The following is a 26439-nucleotide window of genomic DNA, read 5'->3' on the forward strand; positions in this document are numbered from 1 at the left end:
ACTTGTAGGAGCAAGGGTCATGGCCGCATCTGGCTCTTTGTGAAGTGGCCCTGGAGATCACACTCAGCATCCTGCACATGAGCAAGTGCTGTTCCACTAAGCTGCCCGCAGCCCTGGGCCACATTCCTAACTCGGAATTCACCTCCAGGTGACATTAACCACCGAGCAAAAGAACAAACCATAAAAGCTGAAAGACAGGACCTCTTTGGCCTCTTTCCTCCTGACCCTTCTGCTGCCCCAAGTTATAAACTGCACAGCGCCCCACCGTTACTGTGGTTCAGCCAGTCATCTCTCAGAGACCCAAGTGCCTAGAAAGCAATCACTATCCATCCACATGCACTCTCCGGCGCTTCTCATTCCTTTCTGGAGAGCCTCGCTGTCCTTCAGGCTAAAGGGCTCTGTCCGACATGGCAGTAGTGTGTGTCTTTGGTGACGATTTTGTTCAGTGTGTGTGTTTTATTTTTAAAGTCTCTTTTTGTGGGGGAGGGAGTATTGGGTGCTCCCCCACTGAGCTACACCCTCGGCCTAGCTAAGTTGCTGAGGCTGGCTTTGAACCTGTGCTTCTCCTGCCTCAGCCTCCCGAGTCACTGAGATGGCAGGTATGCACCACTGCACCCTGTTAAAAGTCTGTTTTTCTCCATCTCTGAGAGATACTTTGACTGGTACAGTATTGTAGGTTGACAGTTCTTTTCAGTGCTTCAAAGATGTTGCTCCACTGCAGGCTTTTTCCACTGATTCTGGTAGAAATTTGCTGTTATCCTTATCTTTGCCTGCTTCCCCCCATTTTTTTGTGCTGGCTGCTTTTTGGATTTTCAAATTTAACACTGGCTATGAAGTGCACTGATGTAGTTTTCTTCACGTTTCTTGTGCCCAGGGCTCACTGAGCTTCCTGGACCTGTGGGCTTATAGATTTCCTCAAGTTTGAAAAGTTTAGCCTGCCTGCCTGCCTGCCTCCCTCGCTCTTCTGGGATTGGGCCGGGCTGCTGCCCCAGCAGGCTGCGCGTACAGCCACGACTCTCAGCACCGCTCGGCCTACCGTCAGACACCGGCACCACGTCACATCTCTTGTGGTTTCCACATGGCCCGATGACGTGCCTTGGATTCAAATCTCTTCTCACCATGCTTCTGCTTGGATGTTTTCCACTGCTATTTTCTCCTGCAACGTGCCATCCTTTGTTGACCCCGCTGGGCCTGTCCCTCACGTCACAGACTGCCATTTCCGTGTCTACAGTGAGTTGGGTGCTCTCTATAGCTCTTTGACTTGCCTTTTCGACACGTGTAACAGATGTACAATGACATCTGGAAGTCCTCGCCTGCCAAGTCTAACGATGGCAGCTGGGGACACGATGGCGCATTGGTTTCCTGTTCCTCATTTGGACCTGCTTCTTGACTCCCCCTCTCTGGCAATGAGACACGGAGCAGAGAGTAACCTTGGAAGATACTCTGGGATAGGATTCCTTGCGGAACTCAGGGCTTGGAAGAGGCTCTCCCTGTCCTGGGCCACGCTGTGTCAGATCAGTGCCCCCATAATACATGCTGCCCTGTTGGCCAAAGGGCGCAGGGTTCTGCTCTACCCTGTTCCTCTTCCTCAGGTCTTCCCCTTTGCTTCTTCCCAAACCCACTTCCCAAGGACCTAGGCACTCGCCATCCACAGCATGAGTCCTCCAAGAGGCCAGAGCAAGATGGTGGACAGCAGTGCTCAAACACCAGCTGGGCCCAGTCTGCAGGGGCCTGACCTTTCTCAGACTCCCAGAGTGTGCCGGGGGGCTGGCTGGCTCCAGTGCAAGGGATGCTCAGAACACTGGGGACTGACAGCCTCCTTGACCTCACATGTCACCAACTCAAGTGACAGCAAACTCAAGTCACTCAGGGGCTTCTGAGCTCAGCAGGGGCCACATGTTAGGAGAGCTAAGTAGGCCAGCTATATAGCCTGCTAGAGGTGAGGAGGGGAGAAACAACTGCTGAAACCCACATGGAATTTTAACTCTGGGGATTATGGTCAGGGAAGTTACCAAGAGGAAGGATGAGGCTCAGGTTCAACCAGAAACATTCTAAAATGCCCCTCAGGGGGTGGCCACTATTAAATAAGCAGGTGCAACAGAGGGTGAAGACATCGGTGTGTGAACTGGGCACTGGCACCTGTGGATCTGCAAGAGGAGGCAGGGAGGGCATTTGTGGCTGGGCTGTGGGCAGCGTGGTGCGCAGGCTAACTCCTTCACCACAGCCTGTGCTGATGGTGAGCTCTGCCCGCCAGCCCCTGCAGGCCATGGGGAACAAGAGGCAGTTTCAGACTCCATTCGCTGCATGCTGCGACAGCACGGTCAGCTGCAAACTCGGACAACATAACTGAAGTGCAGTTACAGCAGGCCACCTGTCTTCAGACACAGACACTCCCCAAATGACAAAGACATAGTCTACTTCTTGGCACTAAAAGGTACTAGAGACTGACAATTATGAAAATCACAGCTGGCCTAAGTGTGTGCGGCAGCACTGCAGGGCTGGGGGTGGGGTGAGCTTGGTGAGCTCAGCTACACACGCTGTGCTGGGGGACTTTTCTACTCCGCCCCCTCCCTGGGCATCCCTTCATGGCGGGCTCTTTGCTTCATGTCACCAGCAGCCTTCCCATGTGCTACCATGGCCAGGTACCAAGTAATGGTGCCAATAAACTCCTAAAAGTGCCAACACAAATGACAAAGATAATGGGGTAGAAAAGAAACAGCTTCAACACGACCTCCTGAAAGCCCTTTGTTTACATGACTCAGCTCTTTTGTGAATCTGAAAGAAGGGTCAAGGGGAATGATCAAAAAGAACAGCTTCCTTGGCCATAAACTAAGCTTTCCTTTTAGCAAGAGTAAATTTTAGTGTACAAGTCAAGCTGGATAGACACGAGATTCGTATGTCGTTCCCTAAAGGTCCCTGTTGGTGATCACTTGTAATGTAGCTCCCCATGTCATGGCCATGGTGGCTGAAACCCCGCTGCAGGAGGCGGGCAGCATGAGGGTCACAGCCAGGACCCAGGTCCAGGGTGACTTAGTGGGAGAGAAGGGCCTGCTGGAGCAAGTGGGTGATGGGTTCAAGTTCAGTGCCTGCTCAATCTCTTAAAAATGGGAAGTTAGCGTAAGGAATGTGAAGGTAAACATTTTGCTGAAATATACCTAATTATATTTATTACGTAAATATTCACTATTCTGGTCATGATAGAGCAAACACAAGCATTTGCTGGTGAGAGCCAGGTGCACAGCATGGGGCCCCGCAAGAGTCAGGGTGGAACAGTGGTAAGGTCCGCCCGGATGAGCAGCTTGAGTATCAGGGGATCAGAAGACCAGGGCCTTGCAGGATGCAATGCCACAGCACCAATACAGCAGGACTAGAGTCCCGGGGAGGTGTGTGTGTGCATGGTGGGGAGGGCAGGTTAGAAAATGAGAGACCCTACAGCTGCCGGAGAGGCAACAGGCTGCTTTGATTCAGGTAGCATGATGGTCCACACAGAAGTCAAGAGACTCCACTGGGAAACAATCAGAACTACCAAGAGTCTGACAGAGTCTCTGTGTAAGATCAATAAAGAAACACTGGTAAAGGTCCTGCACCCAGGCCCAAGCAGAGAAATGCAGTGAAGGCAGCATGCACAGCAGAAGCAGGGCTTTCTGTCCACCTGGAAAGCCCCTTAGCACAGCCTCGGCAGGGGTCAGCTGAGCTTTGGGTCTCCAGACACTAATGTGGTACGTGAGCACACGTGGTATGGGGAGGTCAGGGTCAGGTGCACATCTGCATGAGAGGAGGGGCTGAGCAGGTGCCAGGGAGTCCACAGGGAGCAAGGAGGGGAATTGAGGAGGAGCGAGGGGACACACAGGGTCACAGGGTCCTCTACTCTCTTCTGCTCTGCCTCACAGGAAAGACAAGGGTCTTCAGGCTTCGTGGCCACAATCTCTGCACCCACCTGAGCTGTGGCTTCTGTTCTCCCTCTTCCCACCTGTGTGGAAAGCTCCAGACCCAGCCTCGGGGCCAAGCTCAGCCCCTGACCTTGGGGCCTCTCCTGTGAGCACACCACAAGTGTCCCCTCACTCCATGGGGCTAATGCAGGATGATTTCAGCTCAAAGTCCTGCTGCAGGTGTCCCACACACAGAGGTCACGAGTTCCAGCTGGGAACACAGACCAGGTCCCTCAACTAGACATGGTTGGGACTACTGCTTCAAACACAAGCTAGCAAGCAAAGCCAACTGCCCTTGCCTGCCCCTCTCCTAGCTCCCAAGCCCCTTGAGTCAGCCAACCACGGCACTGGTTCCACTTCTTCCGCAGGTTCCCTGCCAAGCGGGGGTTCCAACCCCACACAAAACCCTGAGTTGCCTGGAAGGCAGATGGCCAGCACGGTGTCTGCTTCCCAGACGCCTCTGTCCCCCACACCCTGCAGAGGGTGACGTCCCTCCTGTGCCCAGCATACGTTCACTCTGGAACCTCCTGCCTGCTAAGGCCCCTCCCACCTTTCTCCTCTCCATGATTGTGCTTCTTGGCTCCCCAGGACAGCAGCTCAGCCTCTGAACCTGCCCTTCACTATCCCCTCCAGGGTCTCACCAGCTACCACCACTAGGTGGTGGAAACCCCAGATCCAACCCCCACCAGCCTCCTTCCTAGGCCAGCAGGTGTGCTGTGTCTGAATGAGATGCTGCCTCTGTCACACTGGCTCAAGCCTCAACAGCTGCCCCCAAGGCCACCTGGCCTTCCTGCCCACAGGACCTGTACTCTCCTTAGGGCAGAGCTTCCTCCCTCTTTATTTCTATTCTGCAATTGACTTTATACTGAGACCAGACAATTCTTATAAACCAGGGCTTAGTTCTGACAGCTTTTTGTTCTAAAATTTTTAATCCCCGCAGCCTGCTAACACAGCAGAACCTGTCACCCAGATGCAGGGCTTCCTCTTGTCTCCAGCCTGTCACCAACAGGTTTCTTACCCCTCACAGTCCCCTGGGCTCTCCCACTAACCTCTTGCTGAAACTGACTCTCTGTCTTCCGCCCTCTGCCTCCCCACACCACGCCAGGCGTCTACCCCCACAAGACTTTCCTGTGTTGAAATTGGCACGTGTGCAGCCCCACCCGTAGGATCGCTCAGCCCTCCTCCTTCTGAAACCTCCTGGGTGATGTGGCATTATCCCCACAGGACCAAGCCTGTGGGACAGTGGACCTCTGTGTCAGCTGCAGACTGGCATGGAGTTAGGAGTTGGGGCCCTGTCCAGGTCTCTGTGGGGAGAGCAAGAGACTGCCAGGCCAGCAGGGGTGAGGAGCAGGGACACTGTGAAGAGAGCAGAGCCAGGCAGTCGACTGGGACCTCAGCCAGGACTGCACTGAGAGCTGGGGTGGCACTGGGGCCTAGGTTGGTGCTCGAGTTGGAGTGGAAGAGAAAAAAGCCCTGGCAGGAGAGGCTGCCACGGCCTGGGGAGGTGGCCCCAGCTTCTATCAGGAACACAGAGGGTGGCCGTGAGGACGGAAGGGGCGGGGGACAAAGTGCAGGTGGTAAGAGAAGCAAGACAGGCAGCTGATGGCGGGGGTGACAGAGACCAGGCTGGGTTAGTCATCCAGAGGCAGCTGCTGGGTGCCACACGGGGCAGGACATGGGACAGGAGATGCAGCAGGAGAGCCAGCCCCAGTCCAGGCTCCGTGGCCACTGTCATTTGGGTGGGTGGCCCAGGGTCAACATGCAAAGCCCTGTTTCCCTGCCCTCCAAAGGATAGACAGAGGTCACTCACACTGTCCACGGCGAGGATCTTGGCCCAGATGAAGACGAGCAGTGGCCGCAGCTCTCGGGCTGAGCTCTGAAGCAGCTTCAACACGTATGGGAAGATGCCCACCGACAGGGCCTGGGGGGGGAAGGACAGTCAGTGCTCCCGCCTGACCCCATAAGCTACAGCCCCGGGGACTACGCCTCAGCACACGGGAACTAAGGGCCTCCCGTAAAGTAAGCTGAGGGCTTCCTGCAGCTGGACCCGTCTCTGATTTTATTCCTGGAAGGTGTCAGTACTTCTGGCCTTGACCGGAACTGACCTAGAGACAGTTGTCCTCAGGGAGCAACGTGCTGGAAGAATGGGCGCTGAGTTATTCTTCCTACTGTTAGGCTTCCTCTCTCCTCCTCAATGGTAGCTGACTAATAAGCACTGTGCTGGCAGTACCTAATTAAGGAAAACCCTGAAGTGGACCTCAGCAGGCAGCCTGGCATGCCCACGCCAGCGCCGTGGCTCCCTCTGCCCGCATGCTGCCCTCCTAGTGCCGAGGCAGGCCGGAGCCACACTGCACTGTGAGGCACTTGGCGTGCACCCTCAAGGCCGACAGTTACTCTCTGACAACGTGCAGCACCCAGTTCTGCTGTGTTTGGTTTTGCAGTGCTGGGGATCCACCCCAGAGCCTGTGCACACTAGGCAAGTGCTCCACCACTGAGCTACGTCCCCAGGTCAGTTCAATTTCAAATTGTTCCCTGAATATAAATTTTTAAACTTCAACTTTTAAACTTTTATTTGCAAACAGAACCAAATAAGATCTACATACTTATTGCAATTGTCTTATGGGTCACTGTCCCTTTTGTTTTTGGATACTGGGGAACTCAGGGCCACTCTACTACTGAGCTATATCCCCAGCCCTTTTAATTTTGAGACAGGGCCTGAATTTCCCAGGCTCCTCTTGAACTTGTGATCCTCCTGCCTCAGCCTGTGAATCACAGGGATTATAGGCATGTGCCACTGTGCCCAACTTCACTGATAGGTCTCTTGAATCTTCCTTTTTAAAATTTTCTCTTTTTAGATACACACATTGAATCTCTTTTAATGTAAAGATATCCCCCAATCTTCCTTTTATTTTCCTTGTGATATATTTGTTGGGAAAAAAAAACAAAACCAGATCATTCTTGAGTCTATTTCTGCCAATCTTCTCTGCTTTAAATGGCCATTTCTGCTGTGCTATAGAATGAGTAACCAGAAAAGCACTTCAGAACTGTGCCTAAAATAATAGTTAAAAAAGACGGCAATGAGCATTCAAAGACTTCCCAAGAGAGAACGTGCGCGGGCCTGTGGCTCCCTGCCTCTTGGCAATGGTGGGCGGGCCTCGTGAAAAGCGCCCGCCAGCAGCACGTCCTCTCTCGGCACTGAGTCTGACGTCAGACGGGAACAGGGGCAAGGCAGAAACAAAAGACCCAACCTCATGCCTGCTGAGTGTGTGCAGGAACGGTAGGCGGTCTCTAAGGCCTCCGGATTTCTTGGACATCCGCAGAGGACATGCACCCTAGACCACATGCCGGGACACCTTCTGGATCACTGGGTAAGTTCCGACTGTCATGTGGAAGCTGATCTCCACCCTCCCCCGGCCCTGGGCCCACGGAAGGAAGTCGGCACGCACCAGGCTCACTGCCCAGGGACCCAAGTCCAAAAATCTTCCCAGCAAGTCCAAGGCTCTCAGCCGGTGCACTTGGCTTAGCAGCACCTGGAAAGACAAGAACAAGAGGGTGTCAGGGCAAGACAGTGCCAACGCGCTCCACCCCGGGAAGCCTCCACCCCGGGCTGCCAGCTCAGAGCAGGGGCCTGACGGCCTTTCCATCTGTCCGTTTGCTCCTTCTGCCCTCTGCAGTTCACACTCTTGGACAGATTAAGAAAACAGTCTTTATCTCTGCCTCACAGGTTAAATATGCTCACTGTAGAAAAGAGCAGAACAAATGCTCCACTTGCACTTGGAAAGGTGACTCAGTGGTGGCACTCTGGTTTATCAGCTGCTGGCCATTGTCTTAGACCCCCACGTGTCCCAGATTGGTTCTAAACCGGACGACAGGTTCCTGTACTCCTGCCTCCTCCTTAAACTGAACACACCGTGGTGATGGTCCCCAGCGCTGGCCATGACTTGCCACACCATTCCCAACGGGGGCACAGTGTTTCATTTAACCAACAGACGTGAGTTTTAAAGAATGACTTCCCCGCTGCTAGATATTTAAATGATCACAAAATGTTGCTGTTATAAGCAAGGCTGAGATGAATATCCCAACAGGCACAACTCTGCACACCCTCAGGAGCTGCTCCCCTAGGCTAAACTGGAGAAGCAGAATGACAGGGTCAAAGCTTCTGTGCTAACGTTACCGAGCCGCCTACTGGAGGCCATCCTTCCTCTATACCAGTGGCACCAGCAGCACCGGCTCAGGGGGTTGTGGCCTTGGGAAGGCACATGCCAACTCAGAGCCCAATATGCCAATTTATGAAACTAGGACAACACAACACCCACCCACGAAGGCCTTGTGAAACTAAGTGACCAAAGCCAGGACTAATCCGAATCAGGTTTTTATTATTATTATTACTCTTAAACAATATGGTAGGTGAAAGTGTCCTTTTAAGCTGAAGTTTTTCACAACTAGTAAAATTACTTCCTTTCATAGGTTATTTCTCTAGTAAAGCGATCATGTGTACCTTTAGTTTTCTACTTAAATGTTTGACTTTTTCTTTTTAATTATTTTTAAGTTGTAGATGGACACCATGCCTTTATTTACTTTTATTGGTGCTGAGGATCAAACCCAGTGCCTCACACATGCTAGGCAAGCGCATTACCACCACAGGGTTCCAGGAAGAGACTGGGAAAGATTAAGGTACCTGGGGAAGGGAGGTGGCCAGTCTGAGTTGGGTAGCCACAGGGAGGGAGGGGCTGCACCACTGGACGGGTCCTCATCATTGCGCAGCCTCTCCCAGGACCAGCTAGCTGCCTGAGCTACTGATTGCCAGCCTGTGTCCCGCCAGCAGCCGAGTCTGAAGTCCTCGGGTAGCACAGGGTTTTGTGCTACCATTGTGTATACTTATTTGAAAATAAACATCAATGAAGAAATGTTGGGAAAAATGGCAATTTTTTTTTTTTTTTTGTTCAAACGTTATATCTTTTCTTTCTTCTGCTGACTTGTATATTTAAGAAAAATAAAGCCAAACATAAACACAAATTATTTACAAAATATAGACTGGCCAGAAGTGGTTGTGCATGTCTGTAATCCCAGTGACTCAGGAGGCTGAGACAAGAGGATCCCAAGTCCAAAGCTATCCTCAGCAACTTAGTGAGACCCTAAGCAACTTAGTGGACCCTGTCTCACAATAAAAAATAAAAAGGGGCTAGGGCTAGGGCTCAGGGGTTAAGTGCCCCTGGGTTTAATCCCCAGTACAAAAAATAAAATAAAATAAAATAAAAAATCAACCAAAAACCCAATTCCTGTTTCAGGCTACCCCAGGAAGCATGGAAATCACAGAGATAAGTGACAGTGAACAGAAGGAGTTGCTGGGGCTTCTTCTCATTCATGGCAAGCAGACTGAGGACCAAGAGTGGCTGCCTGAACACCAGTTAAAGCAGAGCTTGCTAAGGCACCTGGCTCCATGGCCAGGCGAACAGAGACAGCGCTCAGGTTCTGACCTGGATCTGCAGTGTGCCAGGGACCTCCGGGGGTCAGCGCTGCTGTGGGGCACTGCACGTCAATGCACAGGGCATGTGAGCACATGTATGTGCAGGGCGTGTGTAACAACATCACCCTAGGCTGCTTTCTGCTGACACCTAATAACCCTGTTCTCTCAGACACAATGTTTATTTGAAAATAAAATGGTACATTGAGAACAGAGTTCTCCTTGTGAAATGCTCACACTGATTTTCAAGATCTATGTAAAAGTACCAAACTGTTACCCTATGAAATCATTCTGTCCTCTTTTCTGCACTTCCTCTGCGCTTCCACCTGGGCTATCTGTGCTCACCTGCCACCTGAGGAGGAGGCAGGTAGGAATGGCAAGCCCCAGGCAGGTCACACAGAGCTGTAAGGCCCAGCACACCAGGAAGTCGCAAAGCTGTGGGATTCCAGAGCTCCTCTCAAGATGACTGTGGTCAGCAGATGTGGTCAGCAGATGTGGTCAGCAATGATGAGGGGAGAGAACAGCCATTAAGAACAAGCAATGCCTTCCTCTCCACCTCAGCTGACCTGCTGTTTGAAAGGCACAGAAGGGACAGAGTCTGGCTGGAAGGGTAGTATTTCCATGTTGACTGGTTTATCTGCAGAGCCGGGCCTTTGAAACCTCTCACTGGACCCTACATGCCTATCAGTTGATGCCTCTGAGGTTGTAGGTGGAAAAAATTTGCTCTGGCTTATGAGAAAAGTAGCAGGGATCCGGAAAACCTGTAAGTCTGTATTAGAGAGCTTTTCCCCTGAGTTAAGAATGCCTGGCTTGCCAAGCCACTAGAGGAAAATTTATAGATGACAGGGTCGGGCTATTGCAATAACAAAGGGGAAGTAACCGGATGAGTGAGAGAGGCTGGCCTCGGGCACTCCATGCCTTCTTTCTCGCTTCCTCCTTAGTTAAGGTTTTCCATCCATCTGGGCTGGCAGGGCTTGGGGGACAGGTTTCCCCAGGGATGAAGAACCTGCTGCTAGGTGTGCCTAAAAGATCACTTGGAGATGCCATTTCTCCTTTCTTGGCATCCAAGTTGGCTCCAGAGGCCCTCTCTTTCCCTGAGGGACATGGATTGTAAATGGAACATTAAGAAAAAAGTCAATAGAAGGCCATTTACAAAAGGATTATCTGCCAGGTCCAAAAAACTGGATTCAATACACTTGGCACAGAGCCCCCACTCTGGGGACGGCCACCATCACTCCATTGCACTGTGGGAGTAAGACGAGGGGCCCCTGGGGAGCAGCACGGCCAACAAGGGCCACCCGCTGCCCACCTGGCACCTACACCGGCCACTTCCTGTGCCCAGTCAGCAAGGACACTGGCCTCCGCTGAATGTCCAGCTTTGTTTTGTTGTTGTTACTGGTGCATTTTTGTTTTGTTTTGAAAATTTGTCTCATTATTTGTTTATAGGTCACCTTGCAGTCCCAGGATGGTCTTAAACTAATCTAAAAGCACACAAGGGGAACAATAATTATTTTTACTTTCTTTTTATAATGTCAGGGAAAAAAGCAGTGATAATATACAAAATGTACCAAAAATATCATAGTGAAATATGGCACACAGTTCTTTTGTTGCCCACTGGTTAGTAACGCCAGCAGGAACAGACAATTGTTACATTTTACAACATTTACATATGACTCCTCCAACTCTCTTTTACTGGCTGGCACTCTTGGGGCAAAGTCCTAGACAAGAAGAAATCTCATTCTGTGCCAGGTGAATAATCTCTCAAGCCTGCAAAGCTCGCTGGCGCAGGGCAGAGCAGACTCGAGAGAAGAAGGGAGCGCTGTCACATTGCACAGCATGACAGAGAAAGCTGTACCTCTGTCTTAAATGACCTCGCAGAAGTGGAGCCACCAGGGAAGCTTTGGTCAGTGAAGACAGACGGTGCCATGGTTAGCAGCTTTAATAAGACGGAGGGAGGCAACAAGACCCGAGCCCTCCAGGGGGAACAGTGTCCTCCCACTCTGAGGGATTTGGATTTACATGGACATGGGAAGGGACCTCCTTCCTGTCCTGTGCTGGCACAACCCCCAGACAATCATCATAGTTTCCCCTCCCCCTCAAATTATTATAAATTAGACCTTGGTGTGTATGTTGACAGGAGCTCATACGACCAGTTCTGCATCCCTGAGAAAAACACCTTCTCCCACATCCATGAACACAGAAGCTCGGTGAAATCTTTCTAATGTCTCCACTCTGACGAATCCGAGTATTCCTATCCTGTCCTATCTTATAACCAAAAAATCAACTGGCTGGACACATAAAGCTCATCTCCCGGCTGGGTGTGGTGGTGCACACCTCTAATGCCAGCAACTTGGGAATAGCCAGGAGGATCTCAAGTTTGAGGCCAGCCTCAGCAACTTAGTGAGACCCTGACTCAGAATTAACCCAAAATGCTGGGGATGCAGCTCGGTGGTAGCGCAACTCTGTTCCATCCCCAGCACTGCACTGCACTGCACTGCAGAACAAACAAAAGCCCTGAGAGCATACGTGGTGGCTCACAGTCTACTCTGAGTGTGACACAGGCCATAAGTGGCTGGTCTCTCTCTTACAGCAAACACTGATGAGTCACAGGCAAAGGAAGAGCCGATGGCTTCCAGGGCCGTGCTGCCCCGGTGCAGGAAGCCCCAGCAGGAAGCCCACTGGGGCGCGTCTGTAATCTGCTGGTGCGCCTCCACCTGCTCTCAGGGCTCACTCACACACCCGTCCTTCCACACGGGAGGAGGGTGCTCTGAGGTGAGGCAGCTCCCTGGCAGCAACACTTCATCAACTCCTGACGGCAAATGGGAGGGGGAGGGAGGCAACTCCATCTCAGATTTACATTTAACTGGGGGTGGGGAGGAAATTCAATGCCTTTACTAGGAAAGCCTGTTAGGAATAAATGTGCCATCATCTCCCAGGACTTCTGATGGGATCTGTGTGATTTATGCACCATCTGCCCGGAGCGCAGCCACCACGGAGGCCCTCATGGCACATGCAGGCAGCCAAGGTAAAGAGCCCCTGGGGGCTCTGGATTTTGGCTTGCTTCTGTGATCAGACACCTTGGCCAGTTGGCCCTGGTCTGAAGCGACTCACCTGTAAAACGATGGGCAGCTGCTCAGGGGGACTCCTGTTCTCCACGCCCATGGTGAGCCACACCTGGAACGCAGTCAGCTGCTCAGCGAAGAATGGGCTGTGCTGTGAGGTGAGCAGAGGAATGAGTTAGGAACCTGGCCCCTGGCCCCATCTGTACTCTGACAGGCCTACAAAGCACGAGCTCTGCGGCCCTGACCGCACAGGGGAGGGAGGCAGCACGTGCACTTCAGTTCCAAAACAAGGGCAGGGCTGCAGGATTTGTGAACAGCCTGGATGAGGGCAAGAGGGAGGGCTGGGTGGGCAGGGTGGCCATGCCTGGGATCCAGGGACTGGGGGGCTGAGGCAGGAGGGTCATAAGTGATGTGGACCAACACTGGCCTTTTTAAAGTTGTACTTTCATACATACATTTAGAAAGTTGTATGTATCTTAAATGTAGAGCCTGATGGATTTTCACCAGGTGAATACACTCACGTAAGCAGCAGCACATGAACAACCCCTGAGGCCCCCAGCCCCTTGTTGGCAGCCGCCTTCTGGGGTAGCTGTGTCTGCCTATTTCTGTGTGCTGAGAGGGGGAGCCCGGTAAGGTGAGGTCCAAGCCTGCCACCTTCTATCAGCACTGGGCTTGTAGGTGTAGCTGTGGTTTGTGCTGCAGATGGAACACCTGCCTACAGATTCCAGAATCCACCTCTCCCTCTCACATCCAGGAGCATCTCGAGGTCCTGTTGGTGGCCCTCACAACGCAGGCCCGAGGGCACTGGAGCCCGAAGCTCCAGGGAAATGGGCAACCCAGCTCCATCTTCACTTGGAATGCTGATAGTCTGTGCCCCTCCCTTCTCTGCCATCCCAACTTGGTGAAATTACTCCCCAGTGCAGATCTTGATTCCAGAAACCAGGTAGCAAGATCCTTGCAAAGGTCCTTGGCAAATGTGCCTGGCACTGGAATGGAAGTGTTCACACAAGAGGAACACACACGCCATGGAGGGGCGATCTCTCGAGGGAGAGTTCTGATCTCCTCAAAGCACGGAGTGAAGCCATGCCCTGAGTACAAAAAGCCAAGATTTTGTGAGGTTTCCCAAATGCCTGTCAGCAGCAACGGGCCCTGTCCTTCCTCGGGCTGCTCTGGTTGGGCTGGAGGGTGGGAATGTGGTGGGAGCACGCTGGCAGCCTCCTTTAGGGAGGCTTGTGATTATTGATTATGACGAGATGCTGTGCCTGCCCAGAGCCTACGGAAGGCAGACAGACAGGCCCTTGCCTGGAAGCCCAAGGGTGTGAACCAGGCACACGGAAGGAGCCAAGGGCACAGGACATCAGCTAGCCTTTGGTTCAGGGACTTGGGGCAGTCTGCAAAGTGTGAAAAAATGCATTAGGAGGAGGCAGACGAGCAGATGGACATGAGAGACGGCAGTGGGGATGGTCTCAGTGGTGGGTGTGTGGGTACTTGCTGCAGAGTCCTTTGAACTTTGCTCTCACCTTGACACTTTTTAAAAAAAATATTTTTATTAGTTGATGGACCTTTATTTTATTTACTTATGTACATGTGGTGCTGAGAATCGAACCCAGTGTCTCACCCATGCTAGGCAAGCGCTCTATCACTGAGTCACAACCCCAGCCCTCGTCTTGAAACTTTTAATAATAAAATGTTACCGAGAAAAAAAAAAAAAAAAAAAAAGGAAACAATCTAAGACAAAAAGCACAGGGAGGTCCTCTTTAAGGTCCTTGGCCCAGTCATCCCAATCTTGGGGTACACTGAAGCCATCTGGGGAGGAGAGCGCGTGGATTCAAGATGGCAGGTTAGAGGAAGCTGCACCCGTCGCTCTGTGGCTAGGGATACAAGCAGTGGGAGCACTGCTTCTCAGGAGCCAACAAGAAATAGAAAACGGGGCAGGCGGCAAAGGCAGTGGCCATCCTGGTCATCGACAGCGTTGGCCAGCTCAGTGGGGACGATTCTTCCAGTTTTCATTAAGAATCCTTTTTCCTTTTGTTTTTTCCTGTTGTTTATTTCAGTTTGTTTCTCTTTCTCTCCTTTCTTGTCCCTCTAACAGTCAAATTCTCTTGTTCTGTCTTTCTCTCTTCACTCACTTTTTACATTTATTTTTTCTCCTCTTTTATAGCCATCACTTACTCTATTGCTTCTGCTCTCTCTGTTCACAAATGAACATTCTAAACCTTTCTCTACCTTCCTATCACGGCTTCTCTTCTCTTGATGAGCTGTTTTTAGCCGTCTTTCAGAAGCATCGGGGTGATGTGACTCCTGCCCACCACTCGTGCTGTAGTTAGTAGTACTAGTACTGCGATGGTGAGGCTGACATCTGCTGTTTCTGGAGAGCCAAATCGAGTCCATGGTGTCTGCTGTTTTGATGTTGGTGACTGCTGACCCCTCATTCCTGTTTTCCTGGTAATTAGTGCTGCAGAGGTCATAGTAGGCACCAGGTAGTTATTTTAATGCTGTATATTGTTTGTTTCTGTTTGTCTTGCCCTATTCTGTGAGGAGCTGGGAATCTACAGGCACACTACAAGTTCACAGGGTAGAGACTCTGCTGTTGACCTAAGCTCAGCCAAAAGACAGTGCACTTTGCTCCCCACACAAGTTGGCCACTCTAAACTTCAGCTATACTTCAAGACAAAGAAGAGACAAACATCCAAACCAACAATCAGGTCCCAAGTAGGAAGAGTATTGGGTGCCTCTCAGACCCATTCACACACATCCACTCCAACAGCAAAAACAAAATTACACAAAGGCTGTGGATACTACATGAAGAGGGTTTTTTTTTGTTTTGTTTTTGTTTTTGTTTTTGTTACTAGGGATTGAACCCAGGAGCACCTAACCACTGAGCCACATCCCCAGTCCTTTTTTTTATATTTTATTAGAGACAGGGTCTCACTAAGTTGCTGAGTCTAACTTTGAACTTGTGATTCTCCTGCCTCAGCCTCCAGAGCTGCTGGGATTACAGGGGTGCGCCACTGCACCCAGCATCATGAGGGATTTTAATCTAGATCACTCTAACACACTTTGGCAAGAGAAGGCCATACCCTAAAAAAGGCCCACACATTAGAGTGGGAGAGAAATCCATCCCAACAGACACATAAAACCCAACACAGTAACATAAGAAAATGAAAAAAACAAGGTAACAAGATACCTCCTAACGTTCATAATTTATCAGCAACTGAACCCAAAGATATCAAAGTGGATGAAATACCAGATAAAGAACTCAAAATGATGATTCTAAAACTGGTCAATGAATTCTTTTTTTTTTTTTTTTAAATACTTTTTAGCTGTAGATGGACACGATACTTTTATTTTACTTATTTATTTTTATGTGGTGCTGAGGATTGAAACCAGTGCCTCACAAGTGCCAGGCAAGCACTGAGTTACAACCCAGCCCCCTGGTCGGTGAATTCTAAGAGAATATAGGAAAACAACTGAACAAATTAGGAAATCAGTACAGGATATGAATGAGAAATTAAATAAGGAGATAGAGATATTGACAAAGAACCAAAAAGAAGTCTTGGAAATGAAAGACAATAAAACAAATGAAATGTTCAGTTCAAAGTCTAACATAGGAGATCTATGCTGAAGACAGAATCTCAGAGTTGGAAAACAAGGTGACCAGATGTGAACATTCAGACAATACTAAAGAAAAGAAAATAAGTAAACATGACTAGAATATACAAGAATTCTGGGACATTAAGAGATCATATTTAAGACTCAATGGAATTGAAAAGCATTGGGATAGCAGGATAATAGCATGGATAACCTCTTCAGGGAAATAACAGAAAATGTTCTAAACCTTGAGAATAAAATGGACATCCAGATGTAGAATGCATTCAGAACCTCAAATAGACATAGACAAGATTAAAACAAATAAATAAACAAAAAACTCCTCTCCATGACACATTATAATTAAAATGCTTAACATACACAACTAGGATAGAATTTTAAAGGCCTCAAGAAAAAAAATCAGGTCACATTTAGAGGTGAACCAATCAGAATCACTTCTGATTTCTCAGCACAAACTCTAAAATCCAGGAGGGTTTGGAACGATGTGTTCCAAGTCCTGGAAGAAAATAACTGTCAACCAAGACTGCTATATCCAACTAAGCTATCCTTCAAAATCAAGAAAGAAATAAAGCTTTTCCAAGATAGGCAGAAAGTAAAAGAATTCCTCACTACTAAGCCAGTATGACAGACATTACTTAAAGAAATACTTCACATAGACGAAATAAAAAACAAACCCCAGCACTCACAAATGGACAAATTTCTGTTGAAGAGTAGCCAAACAGATGAGAAATGTTTACTTAATCAAACATTAGAAATAAAAAAAGAAAGAAATCAAAATGGTAGGAATAAACATCTCCCTATAAAAATATTGAACATCGATGTTCAACTTTCCAATTAAAAGACATAGGCTGGCAGAATGGATTAAAAACAGGACCCAACTCTATGTTGTTTGCAAGAGACTCAGATTTTAGCTACAGTCTGAAAGTGAAAGGATAGCAACTAATGTAGCACGTGAATAGAGACTGAAAACAAGCAGGAGTATAAATAAATAGATAAAGAAAAATATGGTCTATATACTCAGTGGAGTTTTATTCTGCCATAAAGAAGAATGAAATCATGTAATTTGCAGGAAAATGTCTGGAATTGGAGAACATGATGTTAAGCAGAATAGGTCAAACGCAGAAGGTCATATACTTTCTCTCATATGTGAAAGCTAGAGAGGAAAAAGGAAGAAAGGTGGTGGTGGTGATGATGGTGGTGGTGTTCTCATGAAAATCAGAGGGAGATGAGTCAGACAGAGGGAAGGAGCGTGGCGGCGAAGTGCTGGGAGAGGTACTGGCCAAATTATACCGTCATATTGTGTGCATGTGGGGACATTCAACAATGAACCTCACCATTATGTACAATTATAATGCACCAGTAAAAAATATGAAGAAAACACACCTGGGGAGTTAGCAACCCCACATGCCTACCACAGAGCATGCTATATGTGTGTGCATGTTTGCACACACCCTGGCCCAGGCCCTTCAGGTTAAAAGCTCCCTGGCCATGGTGATGAGTATTAAAAGTTATATTTTGGTGGTAAGCGGAGTCCTCCCTGGCCACTGGTGCCCCTGCCTTGAGGGTGAGACACACATACTGGCTGCTGGTGTTTGTGGGCAGCAATCTGACTGCAAACATGCCAGGGTCCCATCTTAAGCCCCTTGGGTATATAAACCCATTTAATGCCCTAGGCCCCTTGGCTTGAATTCCCTCAGAATCCCTCCTTTCAAATGAGGACACTGAGGTACAGGGAGGCTGCCTAACTGGCCCATAGTAGTGTTGCCAGTCTCTTGGCTATGATGCCCAACAGTTTCTAGGGTTGCAGAAGAAGACCCAGTCTTGCTGACCCAGCTTCACACTGCCCTACATCATCTTAGCCTCATGGAAGCCCTAGATCCCCAGAGTGATCACCTCTGCAACCCCCACCCAGCCATCCACTCCTGGGCCACTGAGTGCCTATGAGGGCCACCTACTTTTTCCCTGGAGCCCTGTCTTGACATGGTGACTCTTCTCATGTGTTCTGGAGGATAGGGATAGGGTTTTTCAGACTTGATGCTTCATATCACAAAGGCAAAACCAACGGGGCCCCTGGGATTGTGTCAAATTCACTTGCAGGTACTGTGAGTGAAGCCAGCTGCAGTGCACACAGAGCCAGAGGGACTAGGCTTCTCCTACCTGCACTGTGACCTGGGGTTGGGATGCCCATGGGGTGGAGGAAGCCCTCAGAGTCTTCCATGTGTGGGCCCTAGGCTTGGGGAAAGCACCACTCACCCTGCTGAGAGGGCAGAGTATGAAATATGGGTTGCTCTTTGGGAGAAGGCCATCTGCATGAAGAAAAGCAGACTCTTGAGAGCAATGCTTTAACTAAGATCTGCATTTTCTTTTCTTAGAGATACTGGGGTTGAACCTGGGGGTGCTCTACCACAGAGCTACATCCCCAGTCTTTTCAATTTTTTGGTTTGAGACAGGGTCTCATTAAGTTGCTGAGTCTGGCCTGGAATTTGCAATCCTTCTGCATCAGCCTCCTGAGTAAGTTTTTAAAAGTCAACCATTTCAAACTTTAACCCTGGGCTGATCCATTCTTGTAAACTCTGATCAGATCTATTTTTGTTCAGGGGGGTGAACCAAATCTTCGACATCCATACAAGAATTGAGTTTTTTTTTTTTTTTTTTTTTTTTTCCCCCAGGGGGTGGGGAGGCTACCAGGGATTGAATTCAGGGGCACTCGATCACTGAGTCACATCCGCAGTCCTATTTTGTATTTTATTTAGAGACGGTCTCACTGAGTTGCTCAGCACCTTGCCTTTGCTGAGGCTGGCTTTGAACTCATGATCCTCCTGCCTCAGCCTCCTAAGATGCTGGGATTACAGGTGTGGGCCACTGCACCTGGTCAGACTGAGGTTTTATGGAGCAGATGCCCAGGTCGCCCTGGAGGGACTCACCCTGAAGGCAGTGCCTTCCTCGATGATCGTGGGCAGCTGGGAGAGACAAATGTCCACAGCGAGGTCCCAGGCCTGCCTGGGGAGAGAACAGAGGGAGCATCCACAGCATTAGTGCATGGCCTCTGGTGAGGGGCCCCATGGGAGAGGCCTGGAAGCTGGGGGATGTGCTGGAGTTATCCCGTTAGCCCCAGCTGCAGGTACCAAAGGTGCTGCAGCACTCTGACCTTTTTGGACTGTCTGCTTTCTTCTCTTTAAAGTGAAACAAGAAACACAGTGGGAGTGGCCCTCTGAGGTAGTTCCTGACTCTGACGTGCCCCTATGTAGCACACAGCCTGCCTGCTCCATGCTGCAGGGCCCCGTGGTGGAGCTGGGGGCAGGTGGCCTGGCTGTGGACCTCTGCCGCAGGAGGCTGGGCAGTGTCAAGGTGCCCATACCCTGCAGAGTCAGGACTGAGGCCCGGGGTGCCACCAGCATGGTCAGGGTCATCAACCTTTGTCTGAGCGGTTGGGCCTGGACCTCGGATGGCCAGGGGTGTGCTGGTGGGCCTTCAGGACAGGACAGGAGGTGCTTGTGTGAGGCAAAAGGGGACAGTCCCTGTGGTGGATGTTGCCATTCTCATCAGGTTCTGGGGGTCGGGACCCAGTTCAGCACACGCACAGCGCTGTGTCCTTGACAGTGCCCCTGGTGCTCAGCATGTCTGTCTGGAGAGCACAGGCTGTGACCCTACTCAGCAGATGCCCACACCTCTCCCAGCTTCGAGCCAGCCCTGTGTTCCACTCTTAGATAATTCCACAGCTCAGGCTCACCAGCCCATTGCAGGGTGATTTATGTGGCTTCATAAACACATCCTCTTATATAACGGGGGAGCGGGGACTTGGTGTCTGGAAGCAGGCTGGCTGTTCTTATGTAAGGCTCTTTGCCAGGTGTCTCTCCCCTCCGTGCTGCTTCTGGTGGACCAAAGAGCATGAAGGGACAGAATCTGGGGCCGAAGCCACATAGGGCAGGGTTTGAGCTTGGCCTGGGTGTAATCTGATTGATTTTTATAAACTATGAACACACAGGACAAGTTTTAGACTCACAGGAGAGCCACAGCAACAGGGAGTCCCTAGGTGACTGTGGAGCCAAGGCCAACCCCTCCTGTGAAGGACTGTGCAGGCCAGGGCAAGGGGTCACCTGGCTCGGCACCAGGACAGCCCAGCACCGTGCATGGCTGCAGGTGCCCAGACTCATCCCAGCTCCCCTTCAGCATCACTGATCCGTCAGCCGGGGCTGCTCCAACCCTGCGGTCCATGGGGTGCCTTCCCCTCTGTGGCAGAACGGGCATCCCTCTGATCTCGTGCTGAGCTTTAACGCAGGGAGCAGCCTGCAGGGCCTTGAGAGCTGGTCCTCCCTCTCCTTCTTCACTTTACTGTGACTATTGGCTATTGGCTTTCTTTTCCAGAAAACACATGGAGGCAGAGAGGACAGGTCTGTGGCTGAGGATACCCAGGAGAAAGGGTGCAAGTGATGGCCTGGGAGCCGCTGATGCCACCCTTTGTCACACTTTCTCTGCAGAGGACACCAGATGTAGGCTGCAGAAGTGACAGAGGACAGCCCCCTGCCTCAGGGGGAAGAAGGCTCGGCATGCCCTGGCATAGCTCACAGCCCATGCCAGGCTGAGCTGCAGCGGGACAGGAGGATGACAGGTATGCCCATGCCAGCCCCACTGGCTCTCCCTCCCCCTGGGGACGAGCTGAACTAGATACTTGTCCTGGTGTGTGGCTGGGCACCCAGCATTGCCTGCCAAGCACAGCAGCCTGCAGCTGGCTATAGAGGGTCCAGAAGCCCCTGCTTGCTTGCCCAGGCTCACCTTCTGCTACGGCCCCTTGCCCTCGCTCCACTCATCCAGCCCTCTGCAGCCATGGAGGGAGGGCTGTAGGTACAGGAATGGCAGTCTGGGAAAGGTGCTTGCTCTGCCTTTCTCTTAGCAAGGCTGACCGAGTTGCCCGCCCAGGCATCCGGAGGGCATGATCCAGGAGGACAGCCCCTTCTCCACCAGCAGTCCTTGGTGCCTGGAGAAGCAGCCCACGCCCCACAGGCCCCGCCTCACTGTCGGGCGATGACACTCCAAGGAGGCATCTCCAGAAACCTCCCAGCTGCACCATTCTTTGCCTCTCCTCTGCTCTGACACAAGCATGCAAGATTAGAAAAGGGGCACTGTCTGAGGACAGAGCTGGCCACATGGGAACTGAGGGAGGAGGAATGGTGGCCAGGGGCTGGCAAAGCCCGAGGGAGAAGGACAAAGGGAGCTGAGTGTGTGACCAGAGGAGACAGCTCAGATCCTGCATGCCCTGCAGGTCACGGTGGGTGCTGTGTGGGCCCGACTGCAGGTGAAGGAATGGAGAGTGTGATGGGCACCCGGTGCTGAAGCAGGCCAGCAGGACTAGGGCAGGGGTCTGTAGGGAGGTCCTCAAGGTACAAAAGTTGAGTCCTGAGATGTCCACAGTGGGGCCTCTGGGGTTCTGGATTTCTGCATGGCCTCCCTCACCCTGCTTCCTGCTCCTGGACAGCAAGCCACGCTTCTCTACAGGGTCCATCCATCCCGGGAGCTATGCCCGTCGTGTCGGTCTGGCAGAAGCTCTGTCCCCTCAAGAGTACTCCTGGACTTCCTAGGGCTCCCCTGGATCCCTTGGTCACAGTGAACTCTCAGGCAGCTCATCTGCAGACTGGGGCAGCCTCGCGCCGCACACACCCCCTCAGGCACGGTGCTTGGAACCACCCACTCACTGATATCCCCGGACACCATTTAAAAAGACTTTTGCCCCCTTGGTGGCTCCAGACCCAGATTCCATTGTAGGACCAGTAGGCACATCTGAACTGGACCTAGCCCCTCCCAGCCAGTTCCCAGAGTCCCAGTAGGTACCCCAGCACCCAGTCATGCCAGATTGCTTGCTGGGTATCCAGCACATAGTAGGTCTTCAACAAACACTTGTTGAATGAGAGGGAAAGCAACTGCTGTGCCCAGAGCAGCCAGCAGGGCTTAAAGAGAACAGGTAGGAGAGAAGAGCAGCCGGATCCCACTGCTGCCTGCCTCATGCCTGGCTCTGCCACGGCTGGGGCAGCTGACCTGTCCCCCTCGCTCCTCGTCAGCAGGAGGCAGGTCTGCCACAGCGAGCATTTGTGTGAAGCCACAGAGTGACCATTTCGCAGGCTGGGCTACACCAGGCTCTGGGCCTGGCTTTTGCCTATCTCTCCAGGACCAGCTTCCCATCCGTGAAGGGGTGGGGACGGCACCTCCTGCGCAGGCCCTCGAGAGACCCTGAGATAAAGAAAGGTCTTGGCCACACTTGAACCCAGAGCCAGGGCCAGCCAGACCTGCAGCTCAGCAAGTCCAGCTGGAAGCACGCGATGGCCAGCCTTCCCCAAGACCTCAGGCCCATGGCACACAGGTCCCTTCACCCCTATTCGCTCCCCTTGGGAAACACTTTCCTGCAGAAACACCAAGGGGATGGTCTGCTGGGCTCCACTCCACAACAGCAGTCTCCTGTGGTAATTTCTTGAGACTCAAGGATCCAGTCTTATTTTATTTAGACTAATGAGACTGCCTGCTGGCAAGCAAAAGAGCACATTCTCTGTCTTTAAGAGAGGGCCAAAACAAGGATGGAAAAATTTAAGAAGAACAAAGGGCCTAAAGAGCTCCTTTCATCTTCAAAGGCCTGAACTGCACCCCACCCGGAGACTGGCCCTCTGCACAGCAGCCCCTCCCTGCTGACAATTAAGAGGCAATAAGGAGATAATCAAACACAGCTCCCACCCCAGGCAATAAATAGCTCCCATATGCTCAATAAACCCCAGACTGCAGGCAAACGGTCCTCGGCTGCATTGAGGACCTTTCGAGACAGAAGCAAAGTCAATTATTGCAATTAAACTCTATATGAATGGCTTGCAATTAATCAAACAAAAGCTTCAATTTCAGGTGTTAGAAGAAAGTGTACAAGTTTGGGGAATGGTGACGAGGAGGGGGCTCAGTGTGCCCAACCAGCTCTGAGCCCAGTGCAGTCTGGTGAAGTCACACCCAGGGACCTCAATGCACCTTGCGAAAGGCCAAGCACATTCGCAGGCCACCTTGCAGTTCAGAGCCGAAAACTGCTTGGCATTGAAATCATCAGGTAGAATGAATTCTAACCCATTATCAAGGCCCAGCAACTGCAAGGTCCTCCACTGCGCCAGACACACACCTCTCATATCCAGCCCCACTGGCGTGACTGCTCGTGATGGCCTGAGACCCCTCACAGGCATCCCACCCAGGAGCAGGGCTGAGCCTGTCACGTTTCCTGCACTGGAAAAACAGCTCCGGATGGTTTTATTCTCACTTGTGCAAAAGACTTGGTGGGGACTGCAGAAATGAGACGAAGTTGAGGAGGGGCTGCAGTTTAGGTCTCCGTGGCAGCAGAGAGCAGCCGCACGGGGCTGTGGACCAGAGGGGCAAGACAGGGAGAGGAGCTCTGCTCAAGGACTGAAGAGAAAAGAGGCTGACTGAGGACAGCCAAGAGCCAAGACAGTCACTGGAACACACCCCTGGCTGGGGGTGCATGTGGGCCTCGGCCAGCTCCCCAGCAGAGGTGGCACTGACCAGGCTTGCTGGGCTAGCTGGTGCTCTCTGGACCAGATTAGATCACCTCAGCGGCAGCAAACTCCAATTGTGTGACAACCCTTTTGACAACAGAGCAGTAGTGCTCTCTGAGGAGCATTAAATCAGTGGATTAAAACTGGCTGCATTTTATCAGATAAAACCCAATCGAACTTGAGTCTTAATTTGGGATTCTCAGCTACAGAAAAGTGGGAAAGCAGGTCCTATAAAAACCTAGACTGTGGCAGTGGGCAACTGCAGCAGCCAGTCTGCCGTTTGGCACAAGGCAGGAGCAGAAGCTAGGCTGGTGGCGGGAGGTGTCTGCATTAGCACTTCCCACAGAGGGAGGCTCTGTGGGGGAGGCAGGGTGGGTGCTCAGGAGCTGGAGGCTGGCAGGAGCCTGTGCCCAGCTGAGTGGGACCGGCCCCTCCTCCTACAGTGACAAGCAGGGGACTTTCTAAGGGACTCTAAGTTGGTTGCTGTGATGAGTCATCCGACTGGAAGAGCCTGGGTTTTTGGGAAACAGGCCTCGGATGGCCAGGGCCCAGGCGGTGGGCTGGAGGAAAACCTTCCGGGCCAGCACGGTCTCCATCTGCACTGATTCATCAGAGCAGAAAGCACAGGTTATTACCACAGAGAAATGCAAGGTTTCAGGACCCCTGAAATTGAGAGTGAAGGAAAACGACTCCCTGATGGCTTTGCATCAAAAATTAAACAGGAAACGGGCTCCACGTATTTCATCACCCGCTTCCCCCGCCTGAAGCAAAGTGTAAATGTACATTACTTTATGTTTTAACCTCAATTTTTGTTAGGCTTTGTTCTCTCTTCCCCTCTGCTAAAAATTCAGCCTCTCCATCACCACCCAAGGAATATAATAACTAGGTTTTGAATTATCTACTCCCAGTGCTCTTTCCTGCCTACCTTTCCTGTGTGCTCCCTGGGGATGTGCATGCTGCGGACTGTTTATGAGGAGGGAAAAGGAGCCCTGTGCACTGCTTAGTTTCATCACCCAGGGTGGCAGATGACCCTGCTGAAAGTTCCCTAGTCCTTCTTCAATGCGGAGGGGCCCACCACAGGTGAGTGAGTGCTGAGCCTGGTTCTGCATCTGCTTGGTGGGCACAATTCTGTTCCTGGGTGTGATGTTTTCCCCTGTGCACCTGGGATGCCACTCAGGAGGGGCCATACTGCCAGCTTCCCCAGACAAGGCTAGACTAGTTGTCACCAAGGCACCGGGTGGCCCAAGCTGTCTTGCCTGCGGTGCTGGCAGGTGTTGGGGATAGGGAATTGCCACAGGTGACAGTGGGTCTGCAGGATGGGTGTGGCTTGGACCCCTGACACTGTGGAGCCACCCAGCCTGTGCTGCCAGCGCACATATGAGATGAGGAGAGAGGGCCTGCCGTGAAGGCACTGCCTCAGGGTCACAGCTAGCCTGCGTCTTAATCAAGATGCTAAGACCCTCTAGGGCAGGAAGGCAAACAGCTGCAGAGGGTTTCCACACACCAAGCAGCCTCTCCCCCAGAGGGCTTGCTGCATACCCTGGAGAGACGCAGGGCTCAAGTGTCTATAACAGAGACCAACATCCTTCTTTTCTCTGACTTTGCATAAAAATGGTGAAAGATTTAATAGAGAAATAAAGGGTACTGCCATGCCTGCGTGGCTCTCTCTAGAGAAGAGCCGTGATTGAGCAGACTGGTTCCTCTTCAATGCAGCCCAGAAGGCAGGGAAAGGCTTGCCTTCGTGGAGGGTCTTGTGCCGAGGCCTCACAGGTCAGCCTCTGGAATTCCAGTCTTCTGGAATGCTCACGCTTGTGCCAGGCCCCAACCACGGGGACAAGGACTGTGGCGTTTACCTCAGACTTGCACTAGGAGTTCCCGGGCATTCCTGGCAGAGCGAATGTCCCGTGGAGTGGGGTTTCTGTAGTGACGGGTCCTGAGAAATCATTTCAGCCAGCCAAGGCCTGGAGACCAGCAGTGCTGAGCCCAGTCTCCAGGAAACCTAAGTGCAAACAGAAGCCTGGAGGAAAGAGCCAGTGACGCAGGCACAACCTGTTCACGGGTCAACTCTCGCAGGAACATTCTAACTTTCCTCAGACATGCTGAGGAAAGCCACCCATGGCGAAGTCCTGTCCAAGGCAGCCAGCGAGCAAGCTACCACTGCACACGGAGGCCAACCATATGAGGGGACTGGAATTAGCTGTGGGAGCTCAGGAGGCGCACTTCCCAAACCGAAGTCACTCAAGATTTGGGGAGGGGTCATCTTACCTGGAGGCCAGTTCCTTTGAACTCTGGCTACAGGGGCTGCGAGCCTCCTTTTCTGTCCTGGGCCTGTCCTGGCGTCTCATCAGATGCTCATGGCCTTCCTTGACTACAGCGGGTTTCTCCTTACATCTAAAGCCTGATTTCTACATTTGAATCCCAATCAACGCAGCTTCCTGGCATTGTTCTCAACATCTAAGGGGACTGCAGACTCATGCTAGCAGAACCCTCCTTGGGGAGGACAGGTCAAAGGCACATGGTTCTCCTCACACAGCCACGTCAACCGATTTCTGCATGAGAACCCCTTGCTGTTATGTGTTTGTCACCACCCAGCAGAGATCAGAAGCTGTGACATCAGGTCTTGCAGTAAGAGATCCCAAACTAGAAGAGACCTCCAGATGTGCACAGGTGAGACCCTAGGTTCAGGAAGAAGGCAGACGGGCAAAAGTCCCCAGTGGAGGCTGGCCAGAGTTGCTGTGGACTCCTTCCTCCCCACGCACAGTGGCTGAGCATACCAGGGGATGGGGGCACTGTGAGCAGAACATGGGCATGAAGCATCTGTCCTCAGCATTCACAGCCTGGCTCTT

At 51.5% G+C, this 26439-nt stretch overlaps 1 protein-coding gene across 1 annotated transcript in view; it reads right to left on the reverse strand.

Annotated features, from left to right (window-relative positions):
* Rptor (regulatory associated protein of MTOR complex 1) overlaps positions 1-26439 on the reverse strand; it is a 339150-nt gene that overhangs the window by 75344 nt on the left and 237367 nt on the right. Inside the window, 4 exon segments of the mRNA XM_047544108.1 lie at positions 5740-5850; positions 7376-7459; positions 12505-12606; positions 18989-19064. Coding sequence (XP_047400064.1) covers positions 5740-5850; positions 7376-7459; positions 12505-12606; positions 18989-19064 — 373 coding nt within the window.

Source organism: Sciurus carolinensis, chromosome 3 (genome assembly GCF_902686445.1).
Source record: "Sciurus carolinensis chromosome 3, mSciCar1.2, whole genome shotgun sequence".
Taxonomy (NCBI): Eukaryota; Metazoa; Chordata; class Mammalia; order Rodentia; family Sciuridae; genus Sciurus; species Sciurus carolinensis.